The 12,123-nt window shown below is 36.8% G+C and overlaps 1 protein-coding gene across 1 annotated transcript in view; it reads left to right on the plus strand.

Moving 5' to 3' along the window:
• Positions 1-3,746: 3,746 nt before the first annotated feature.
• Positions 3,747-12,123, plus strand: part of loxl4 (lysyl oxidase-like 4) — a 25,917-nt gene continuing 17,540 nt past the window's right edge. Inside the window, exons 1-3 of the mRNA XM_016293051.1 lie at positions 3,747-4,041; positions 5,806-6,131; positions 6,489-6,703. Of these exons, the coding sequence (XP_016148537.1) occupies positions 3,747-4,041; positions 5,806-6,131; positions 6,489-6,703 (836 nt within the window). The remainder of the gene's footprint in view (positions 4,042-5,805; positions 6,132-6,488; positions 6,704-12,123) is intronic.

Here is a 12,123-nt window from a genome sequence, read left to right on the forward strand (position 1 = left end):
ATCTCATAGCTTTGATGGCTTTCCCATTATTATAAAATGTGGAAAAACAGTAGCAATAAGGAATGAGTAGGTGTGTCCAAATTTTTGGGCTGGTAGTGTATGTCACGTATGCCACCCATGAGTCAGATATAATGCATATGTATATAGGTAGTAATAGCAGTCTTTTTGAGGTGCTGTATGTATATTTTTGGCACTTTTTCCTCTCTCTTTCAGTCATTTTGCAAGATTTCTCTTTGATTAGCTGCTCCAACAGGATCCCCCTTCCTGTCTTGGTTTACCCAGTGGGAGGGACCTGCATTCAAGTACACAGTCACACCAACTTTGGCACAAAAACAACTTAATTGCTAGTTTTCAATTGACAGCGAATACGTGAACAGAGGTTAGGTAATTGAGGAAACTGTTAAATATTTTCGTAAGATGGTAGGGCATTTTTTCCCTCTCACATTTTTCTCTTGTTTGTTTCTAAATCTGTACATGGAAGTTACGGTAATTGTTGCTGAGGTACAGCCCACCTTGGACACAGTTATGGATGTGATTTGCTAGAAATATTCCTATGAATCTAAAACATTCCTTCTGAGGTTTGCTAAAACTGAAATGCACTGAATATCAACAGAACATGCTAATTTGGTCACAAACTCACAGACATGCAAACATTTAAAGTATGTAAAAATAAAAACAAGTAGCTGTTTGTTTTATCTATAGAGTGAAGGACTATGGATGGAGGTGAAAATGAGTGTTGAGATATTTAAGACAATCCTTACTGTGGTTTAAAGAGAAGGATGTCTTGCTTTTTTGGGAGTGAGGTTTGTGGTCTCCTCACTGAAGAAACATCTACTATGTGGTTATGCAGCTTCTTTTAGTTACTTGGAATTGGACATATGGAGTTATTCAGGACTTGAGATCTTCCTGTGGCTTTGTGTTACAAAGTTGGCCATAAGAAGTTTAAGTGTGTGTGAACGGATCAAAATTTGAGATCCACTGTCAAATGATAATAGCAACTTCATGTTTACGATAAGTTACTTAACCTTTGTTAAAAATAAATTGTATGTATCAACACTTGTATGTTTTATATGTTGGTATACTAAACTGAACTTCAGATGAGTCTCCTCTACTCATGTATAGATTATATATATATATATATATATATATATATATATATATATATATATATACATATATATAATATAAAATATGACATATGGAGTTATTCAGGACTTGAGATCTTCCTGTGGCTTTGTGTTACAAAGTTGGCCATAAGAAGTTTAAGTGTGTGTGAACGGATCAAAATTTGAGATCCACTGTCAAATGATAATAGCAACTTCATGTTTACGATAAGTTACTTAACCTTTGTTAAAAATAAATTGTATGTATCAACACTTGTATGTTTTATATGTTGGTATACTAAACTGAACTTCAGATGAGTCTCCTCTACTCATGTATAGATTATATATATATATATATATATATATATATATATATATATATATATATACATATATATAATATAAAATACATGCAAATAATAGTGTGTATATATATATATATATATATATATATGTATATGTGTGTGTGTTTGTTTTGAGTGTGTGTTGTCTGTCTGTCTGTCTGTCTGTCATCTACATATATACTATATCAAAATGTATACAAATTTAAATTGTTTATAAAAAAAGTCAAAATTTTGTGAAAATGTACTACAAAACAAACAACTAGAAAAAAAGTAAGTTCTGCTGCATCTGCATTTATGTGAAACGCGTTGAAATAAAGATGGAGAGATCTGTGGGAGGGATGTAGAAGTGATGGAGGGAGGGGGAGGAGAGGGACAGAGTGTATGTTCAACTCTCTCCTTCATTCATTTTCCTTCAGTCCGTGACTGACGTGACTTACGTGTGACTGCCAGGTGAGTGAAATTTGACTTTTAACTCACTGGTGCTCTTTATCTGCTTGGGTTCCTAATGATGTTCTTAAAAATGTGCTCTCTGTCTCTCTCCTTCTCTACTAGCGCATGCTTTATGTCATAATGGGTTTTATTTATTGGTTTATGAATAAATTCTGGGATGTGTTCAAATATGTTATGTATATACATTGATATCTATTTGTATCTCTAAATATGTGTCTCCACGTAGAGATGATGAAGTAATAGCTAGTTATTCCTGTTTTTTGTTGAATACTTATATAGTCATGTTGCTATTTATGCACACAAACTGTAGACCCTTGTTTTTCTTAATTTTAACTTTCCTGTTATCATACCTCTACTAAACGTTTCTTCCATCCATCACATGCTCTAATGCAATATGCTCAAATCTATCGGGTGAACCTCACAAAAACCTGCAAAGACGATGTCTGGGTCATATAAATGAAACCAGAAATTAAATTTTGAATTTATCTTAAAATTTAATTTAATTTAATGGGGTCATATGATGTTGCTAAAAAGAACATTATTTGGTGTATTTGGTGTAATGAAATGTTTATGCGGTTTAAGGATCAAAAAACACATTATTTTCCACATACTGTACATTATTGTTTCTCCTCTATGCCCCGCCTTTCTGAAACGCTTCGATTTTTACAAAGCTCATCGCCTGAAAAGCGAGGTGAGCTCTGATTGGCCAGCCATCCAGTGCATTGTGATTGGCCGATATAGATTGGCCGGATATCATCCTCTTTTGGAAGGCCAAACAAAGTAGTTTCGCTTTCACAACGTAACACACAGCGTCTTCACGACATGGCGGCAGCAGCAACAACAATACTACAGCGAGAATAGTTAATTTTTTAATTGTGTAGGTAAAGTCATAACGCAAAAAACCCAATGATCTTTAAATAGTCTTAATTTTCTTTATGCAAAATATTGTTACTATAAATGTTATTGTATTATAAATATAATATAAATATTGTATAATATTTGTTACGTTTTCTTCTTTTGATTTTTAAGTGAAATGTGGGACTCTGTTAGATAAAAAAAAAAAAGTCTTTCCACTTTATCTTTTTAATGGAGCTATTTAATGTTCTGCTCATTAAAATAGTATTTTAAACCTTTTCTTTAAAAAGTATTTTTGCTAAGTATGTCCTGATAAACACAGATAAAGAGGCTGTTTTATTTCACATGTAGTGGGTCACCTCATGGAGGCTGCCATTTTGACATCACATGACCTGCTTAATTTGTCTCTGTAACCCACTCAATGCAACTTAAAAACTACTGGTAATTTCATTGTGTAGTTCATTTAGTAACAATGACACTCTTTGTTTTCTATTCCAGAAGCCTCACCTCTGTGCAATCATGATTCGGGCCATCTGTCCCAATGGTGTTCTTGTCTTTGCGCTCCTCTTTGTATGCATGGATGCACATCCCGAATCGCCAGGCCGCTCAAGGCGAGCTCCTGCTGCCAAAGTGCGACTGGCAGGTATCGGCCACAGAGAAAACGAGGGACGAGTTGAAGTCCTGCACAACGGGACGTGGGGCACCGTATGCGACGATGAGGTCGACATTAAACTCGCTAATGTGCTTTGCAGGGAACTAGGTTTCCAAAGTGGCATAACATGGGCGCACAGTGCCAAGTACGGAGAGGGAGAAGGTGAGTGAATTTCTCTGTTAAAATACATGAACTGTGACTTATGAATCTTTAATCACCCAAATTTGTCTCTGTAACCCACTCAATGCAACTTAAAAACTACTGGTAATTTCATTGTGTAGTTCATTTAGTAACAATGACACTCTTTGTTTTCTATTCCAGAAGCCTCACCTCTGTGCAATCATGATTCGGGCCATCTGTCCCATTTGTGTTCTTGTCTTTGCGCTCCTCTTTGTATGCATGGATGCACATCCCGAATCGCCAGGCCGCTCAAGGCGAGCTCCTGCTGCCAAAGTGCGACTGGCAGGTATCGGCCACAGAGAAAACGAGGGACGAGTTGAAGTCCTGCACAACGGGACATGGGGCACCGTATGCGACGATGAGGTCGACATTAAACTCGCTAATGTGCTTTGCAGGGAACTAGGTTTCCAAAGTGGCATAACATGGGCGCACAGTGCCAAGTACGGAGAGGGAGAAGGTGAGTGAATTTCTCTGTTAAAATACATGAACTGTGACTTATGAATCTTTAATCACCCTCATCTATCCTCATTTACTTACCTTCATGTTGTTCCAAACCTGTGTGACTTACTTTCTTTGGGAGACGTTTAGCAGAATGTCTGTACTGCTCTTTTTGATAACTGAAAATGAACCAAGGGCCATCAAGCTCCAAAAATGTTTTTGGGTGAACTATTGCTTTAAGTATTTTAAAGAGTTGCTGTCTGAATAACTTAGGTTTAGGATTTTTAATCTCTGTTATTTTCACATTTAACTGTGGATTACGTGAAAGACTTGAGCACAATTGTGTAAGAAGGCACAATTATGTTTTAAATAGCTGTTTCTCACAAGTGCAAGTGCACAGAGCTACTGTTCTTTACATCGCCCAAATCGCTCCCTGTAATTTCACTTTAAGGCAGCTATAAAGACAGCCACTAACCCAAAGCATGTATAACACTTAGTTGGCAAGACAACACTGTCATTAAAACTAAAACAAACCCTTCAGACAGCTTCACCAGAGCTCTTTTGTAATGCTTTTGATGGTGATGCTTCTGTCCCATATTAACTTGTATTGTGTACATGAAGTCTGCAGACTTCAACTTTATGCATACAGTATGTATTATGTACCATTTCTTTAAAAAAAAAGTGTTTTTATGATATTTATGGAACAGCTGGTAGTGGCTTGTTCAAAGTAACAGTTCATCAAAAAACTCATTATTTACATTCATTAAATAATGAATTCATTATTAAAAGTAATTATTTACTCATCCTCTCATTGTTCTAAACCTGTATTACTTTCTTCTGTGGAACACAAAATAACTTTAAATATATATATTTGGTAACACTTTATTTCGATAGTCCACTTTAGACATTCTATTAACAGTAAGTAACTTTGCAACTACAGTGCCACCCCTGGCCACCACGTAGACATGCCCCTGATCAGAATGAGAGTCCAAACAGCTAATAAAAAACATCAGAATAATCCACCACAATTCTTCAGTCCATCAATTAATGTCTTGTGAAGTGAAAAGCTGCATGTTTGCAATAAACAAATCAATCATTAAGATGCTGGTAACTTCAAACTATTGCAAAGTCATCTTGTCTGAATCAGGAGAGAAATACACACAGATCACATGCTGTTTACAAGTAAAAACAGTCCAAAAGCATTCTATACAAATATGGTTTGATTTTGATTTGAAGGGACAATGAGGGATGGACTTTTTCACTGGAGGAACTTTGGGAAGCATTATAATTATGGATTATTAACACTTTATGATGGATTTGTTTCTTACAAACATGCAGCTTTACACTTCACAAGACATGAATAGATGGACTGGAGTCATGTGGAATACTTGTGGATTATTGTGATGTTTTTATCAGATGTTTGGACTCTCATTCTGACGGCACCCATTCACTGCAGAAGATCCATTGGGGAGCAAGTGATGTAATGCTAAAGTTCTCCAAATATGTTCCAATGATTAAACAAACTCATCTACATCTTGGATGGGCTGAAAGCGAATAAATGTTCAGCAAATGTAAATTTTTGGGTGAATAATTGCTTTATACAACTCGAGAACTGGATCAGTCTGAAAAGTCTGAAGGTCGTTGTGGTTTGAAATGACATGAGGGTGGTTGGATAATGACAGAATTCAAACTTTTTTTTTTTTTTGGTTGTACTATCACTTTAAGACACATAACTGATGTTTTATTGTTCCAGTGCTTTTGTAACCTGTAACATCTGTCACAGGCCCCATTTGGATGGATAATGTGAGGTGTGAAGGAACGGAGAAAACTCTGAAAGACTGCAAGTCGAACGGATGGGGTGTTCATGACTGCAAGCACTCTGAGGATCTCGGGGTGGTCTGCAGTCCAGAGAGAAGGCTTGACCAAGTGCATCCTGGAGTCACCAGAAGAGGGCACACCATCTCTCTCAGGCCAAATGCAGTGACCTCGAACCGTTGGCAGGACATTTACTCCAGTTCAAGGACACCTGCACATCTCAGACCAGGCAACGGACATTCCCAGGATCATACCAGATGGGATCAATTCTCCAGACAGCAGTTTCATAATCCGGTAAATAGAGATTGTAGTAGACCTGAAAATTATTTGAATATATTTAGTTTGTTAAACATTTAAATAAAGAGTTTACTCATCTCCATGTCCTTCCGAACTTGTATGACTTTATTTCTACTGTGGAACATATAAGAAGATTTTTTTTAAAGAATATTCCTTGAAGATTTGGAACATAGTGCATAAGCTGCAATTGACCACTTTTTATGTTCTTATTGTACTTTTTGCCATTTTAATAACATTTACATGACATACACATGCCATTTCAGGACATAATCAAAGAACTCAGGGTTTGGAACAATATGAGGGTAAACAATGGCAGGTTGTGCTCATGAGAAAATGTTTTCAATCTTCCTCTAGTCTGCCAGTAGGGTGAAGATCGAGGAAGTCCGTCTCAAGCCGATCTTGATGGTTACAAAGAAGCGTGCTCTTGTTACGGAAGGTGTGGTGGAAGTAAAGCATGCTGGGAGATGGAGACAGGTGTGTGATAAAGGCTGGAGTCTCAACAGCAGCAGAGTTGTGTGTGGGATGCTTGGCTTTCCTGACGCGGAGCAGCCCAACATGAACACCTACAAGTGAGTCCTGCGCTTTTAATGAAATAAACAACATGAGCACTGGCATGAGTCTCTGAGGTTTTGGAGAGAATTAGTATCATATTAAAACCCAATATTTCACACTAATTCACTTATTGGCTGATGTTAGTTTAGTTACATTTTATTGTGTTAGTACAGGGCCTCCCAGAGTTTTAACTAACAACATAATATCCAGTCCAGACTGCAGCTGCATGATTCTGGCCAAAAACTGCCCACTTGCACAGGAAACGACTGTCTGGCTGGCATGTAGCAGACCTGTATCATGCTGTTTATGTAAGGGTAAATACAGGTGAAACTATGTTAAATGCTACTGTAAAAAACAAAAGTGAGATCTTTTAACATTTAAATTTTTTTTTTTTGAACAATCATGCTTACACTTACTACTAAAGCTATATTTATTTAATCAAAAATACAGTAAAAACAGCAATATTGTAAAAAACTTTATTACAATATATTTTCTATTTTAATATATTTAAAAAAAGTAATTTATGTCTGTGATGGTAAAGTTGAATTTTCAGCAGACATATACTCCAGTCTTCAGTGTTACATGATCCTGTCTTTTTTTTTTTTAAATCATCTTTTTGTTTGTTTGTTTTGGATTTGCTATGTTTGTTGGACCACACAGGGTGTTGTGATGATGATATTCTATGTAGACAAAGCTCATGTCTAAGCACTGGAAGATGTTTGTCTCTGCATATAGCAGAAAGTGAAAGATTCACCAACTCTTTTGGCTGGAATTGCACATCTGTTTTCCTTATCCTTGTTCCCCAGGCACCTTTCACAAACCTAAACACTTAACCAATGATTAAAAGGTCTTTCAAACCTACTGATGCTATCTGAATCTCAGCGTTACTGAAATGAAGAGTCTGCTCAGAACGCTTAGTTCTAAGCGAGAAGTCTAATATCCCTGCTGATTGTTATGGGAAAGGGACATCAGTTTTAAAGCCTTCCAAGTGTCTGTTGTTGGAGAAAGAATTTCAGGTTTGTTTAATGATTTTATTGACATTGCCACCCTTGACTTTCTCCTGCCTCCTCAGAATGTTTCCCTGAACAGTGTTCCCAACTGAGCTGTACTGTCTTTGTTGTCTCACTTGGTCAGTTCTTTTAATAATGTAAAGAGCAGTTTATTGTTGGGAGTTTCTGGACTTTGGCTACTTTTCTAAAAAGGCATTTATGCAGGTTGTGTGCTGCATCCTCAGATCTTTTTGATGGGTTTATGCATATAACAGTTATTGTGCTGTGAAGTCAACTGGAGTTTGATGCCTACAGATTCTTCTTGCAGTGTGGCTTAGACAGGATACAGGATATGTGTATTTAGAACTCTATTCTAGAGCATAAATACAGGATCAGAGATGACAAGGTCCAGTCCTGCTCTTTTTAGAAAAGTTATTTTCTTAGAGCAATTTTGTGCTCATGTTTGCCATCTTTACCTACCTATGTACAGTATCAACCCATCTACCTACCTACCATTTCTTTTTACCTACCTACTTATTTACCTATCCATGCACCTACCCACGTACTACGCATATACAATATCTACCTACCCCCTGATTTTCTTCCCCTACTACCTATCTACCATTCATTTTACCTACCTATATACCCACCTTCCTACCTACTTATCCACCTACTTTACCCACTTACTTATCTAGAATCTCCCTAGTTATTTTCTTCCCCTCATACCGACCTGCCTATCTTTTTACTATCCTACTTATGTTCCCACCAACCAATCTATTTGTCAACCTGTCTTTACCTTTCGACTTACATATCTACCCACCTGTATATCTTTTTAACTTTCTATTTACCTTTACCTACCTACCACTCAACCTTTTTGCCTACCTAACTACTTATCTAATGATCCGCCTATACCTACTTACCTATCTATCTACAGAATCTAGGAGGTATCCTTACTTATTTTCTTCTTGTACTACCTACCTATTATTTACGATCCTACTTATCTACCTACCCACATACTTATTTAAAGGGATAGTTTACCCAAAAATGAAAATTCTGTCATTAATTACTCACCCTCGTGTCATTCCAAACCAGTAAGACCTTTGTTCATCTTCGGAACACAAATTAAGATATTTTTGATGAATTCTGAGAGCTTTCTGACCCTGCATAGACCGCAACGCAACTAACACGTTCAAGGCCCAGAAAGGTAGGAAGGACCTTGTTAAGACATCAGTGGTTCAACCTTAATTTTATGAAGTTACATGAATACTTTTTGTACGCATAGAAAACAAAAATAACGACATTATTCAACAGTTTCTTCTGTTCAGTGTCAGTCTTCAATGCATGTTCATGATAGTATACCACGATGCATGCGTGTGGTGCTGCTGACGCAGGAGCCGGCGTACTGACGTAGAACCCGGATGCGCTGCACCTTGTTTACAAGCAGAGGAATGCACACTCATGCGTCATGGTAGTCCCTTAAACGTGCATCAAAGACTGAAAATGGTTGCCTAATGGAACATGCTTACTACCTGCATTTCGCTTTCATTTGTTATTTCCTTTTCATAGATGCCTCATTTTTTTACTTCTCTTATATGAGGCTGCTGTGGTTAGGAGACATTTTTTAAATAACCACACTCACAGCACAACTATTTCATTCCCATCGTCTGAATGGGCTTTGGCCGTGCTGGCATGTTGACCCATGTGCTCGTTATAAAAAGCACCACCTTAATCTTATGGGTCTGCGGTCCCTAAGCTTTTTTAGTGAAAGGTTTGCACTGGGGCGTTGTTGTAAGTGTTGTACGTGCTTTCTGCTGATGATTCCTCTATGATTTGTGCTTGCTGTAGAACAATATGTCTTGATAAATGTGCTTGAGCGTTGAGCAATTTCCACATTTTTGTGCTCTTAAAAAAGATTCTTACCTAGCAGATAAGACCGCTGACAGGTTAATGTTATCTCTTTTCAGGCTTAATGCCCTTTTCCTTGAGAATCCTAATCTTGAGGTCACAGGAACACCTAAGCGAGCTTTTGTTTATGCATGACTCAAAGACATGCCGCAAACAGCAACTCGAAGATACTGTTTGAACTCAAATTAGAGCTTATAGAGCTAGCTGTGGCTTACATCCTAGGGAATCTCCATTTGGCTCCTTCTCGTCTGTGAGCGTGCCCAGCACCTGACCTCACCATGTCGTATGTGCATTTTGTTAAGTCTCCACAGAGCAGCAGACTTGGCAGGAGCGATCACTCAGGGATCGCGAGCCGTCCCACCCTGACACTGCCTCTTCTGGATCCTCCTCTGAAGATGCTGTAATTAACTGTTGGGCCACTCAGAAGATTTCCACGTTTCTGGCGAGTAAGGGAAAGGCAGATTACAATTATAGCTGCACCCTTTGGCTGCTGTGTCAGCAAGACACACTCTGTCTGTGTCACCGAGGAAATTGAAAGACTTAAGCCACAATTTAGGCTTGGATATCCTTAGATGAACATCTAAAGAAATGAAATACAATATTTTAACAAGTCTGACAAAGTCGAAACAGTGCCTCAGTCAGACTGTGTACAGAAAGAAAAATCACCTTCTGTGTTTATGGAGTTTGCATTGTGATAATTGGCTCAGTGTCATTTAATGGCAGGCTTTAAGCTTTATATTTTCAGTCCATTGATTATCACCTTTGCGGGTCAAACACTATATAATCAGCCAAATGTGATCAAGTTCAGGGTGTTGGCATTCAGTGGTGTGGTGTGTGAGATTTTACATTAATTTCATGATTTTATCGTATCACGTATATTGAACAAGATGAGACAAAAATGAGACATTTTTCTTAAAGGTAATGTCTAAATATATGACCAGCACAAAACAGGAAATAATTGCTAAGGCTATATATGTATCCTAACTTTTACAACTTTTTTTTTTTTGGTAACATAATTTCACAAAAATGCCTTCCATACTGACACCGTCGTCTCAAGTCCAGTAACTTTTAATAAAATGTGCATGTTTAATATATATACTTTTTATTATTATTTATTTATTATTAAAACAACCCTGGGGACATAAAAGTGCCTGAATCGCTTGCATCCTTAATAGCTATATTGTGTAATGACTACAGAGATATATTTACAATATATATATATATATATATATATATATATATATATATATATATATATATATATATATATTGTATAATAACTTTATCACAGATTAGTGTGCCCTATTGCTTAATAAATGCTTAAACAGCATGTTTTGTAAGACGCAGTGAGAGAGAAAGATTTGTGTGTGTGTATAATGCTTAAAACAGTGGCATGATTGTTGTCTCCAAACAGACCAGCCCTCTCTATCATTAAGTTTTCTTGGTTCAGCAGTAAACCAAGGGTGGAACTCTTGGACTAATTACATGAGCAGGTGGGTATTTCAGTGCCAGCAACTGTAAGAACAAATGAAAAAACAGACTGTTATTGTTTAAAGTATCTCTTCACGTTCAGAGTGGCACATTTGATATATAAATGTGCAACTTGATTTATAAATTAAGAATAAAAATAATTAAACTTATTCTATATATCAAATACATTTTTTTGTTTATTTATTGGCATTAATAATAACTTTAAGCAAGGGTGTAGGTTTGATTTTGGCATGGGGACATAATGGCAGACAACAGACATTTAATTGTTTGATCAAAAGTATTGCTAGAGACAGTTTAGTAGTTGCTGGATATTGGTTGGGACATGTCATAATGTCCCTACTAAATGAAGATGTCAAACAACAGATTAATGAGTTACTCCAAATTTCACAAAAAATGTTTATGGACATTATATACTCTTCTGATGAAGATGTCATTCACTTGTTTGTCAATGTACCAACGCAGAGAAGATTTTTTGGTCAGATTTTTTAAAATGTTCATCCAATCTCATTTTGGAAGTGACGTTTCTTTGGTTTGTTTGACTACTCAAAAAGGGAATGTGAGTGTTTCCTGCTAGCTAAATTTCACATAACATAAACACAAGTCTGGCTCTAAAAAAACACACACACATGGTTAGCCTATAGTTAAACCATGGCAACCACAAATGAACCATGGTTTTGCTACACTAACCACAGTTTAACCATGGTATTTGTAGTAAAACTCAAAAAAAAAAAAACATGGTTAGGCCTACTACACTTTTACTATAATAAAACCATGGTTCATTTTCTTAAGGGATTTGTATTTGTGTATACTTTCTTTTTTTGTTTAGTTTTTATAACTGTGGTGTCTTCATGGTTTGATGTTTTGTACTGTTAAAAAAGAAATAAGAAAAACGATTCGCGATATGCACTCCGAAGTCCCAATCTAAATCAAATGATTCACAAACCCGCTTCGAACCAAATCAAATAATTTGTGATGCGCGATCCGATTGGAGCGCTTCGAAACAGTGAATCAGCGACGCAATGGTTAACTGATTCAGAGTTTCGAAAAGCTTT

Source organism: Sinocyclocheilus grahami, unplaced genomic scaffold, assembly GCF_001515645.1.
Source record: "Sinocyclocheilus grahami isolate Dianchi unplaced genomic scaffold, SAMN03320097.WGS_v1.1 scaffold297.1, whole genome shotgun sequence".
Classification (NCBI taxonomy): Eukaryota; Metazoa; Chordata; class Actinopteri; order Cypriniformes; family Cyprinidae; genus Sinocyclocheilus; species Sinocyclocheilus grahami.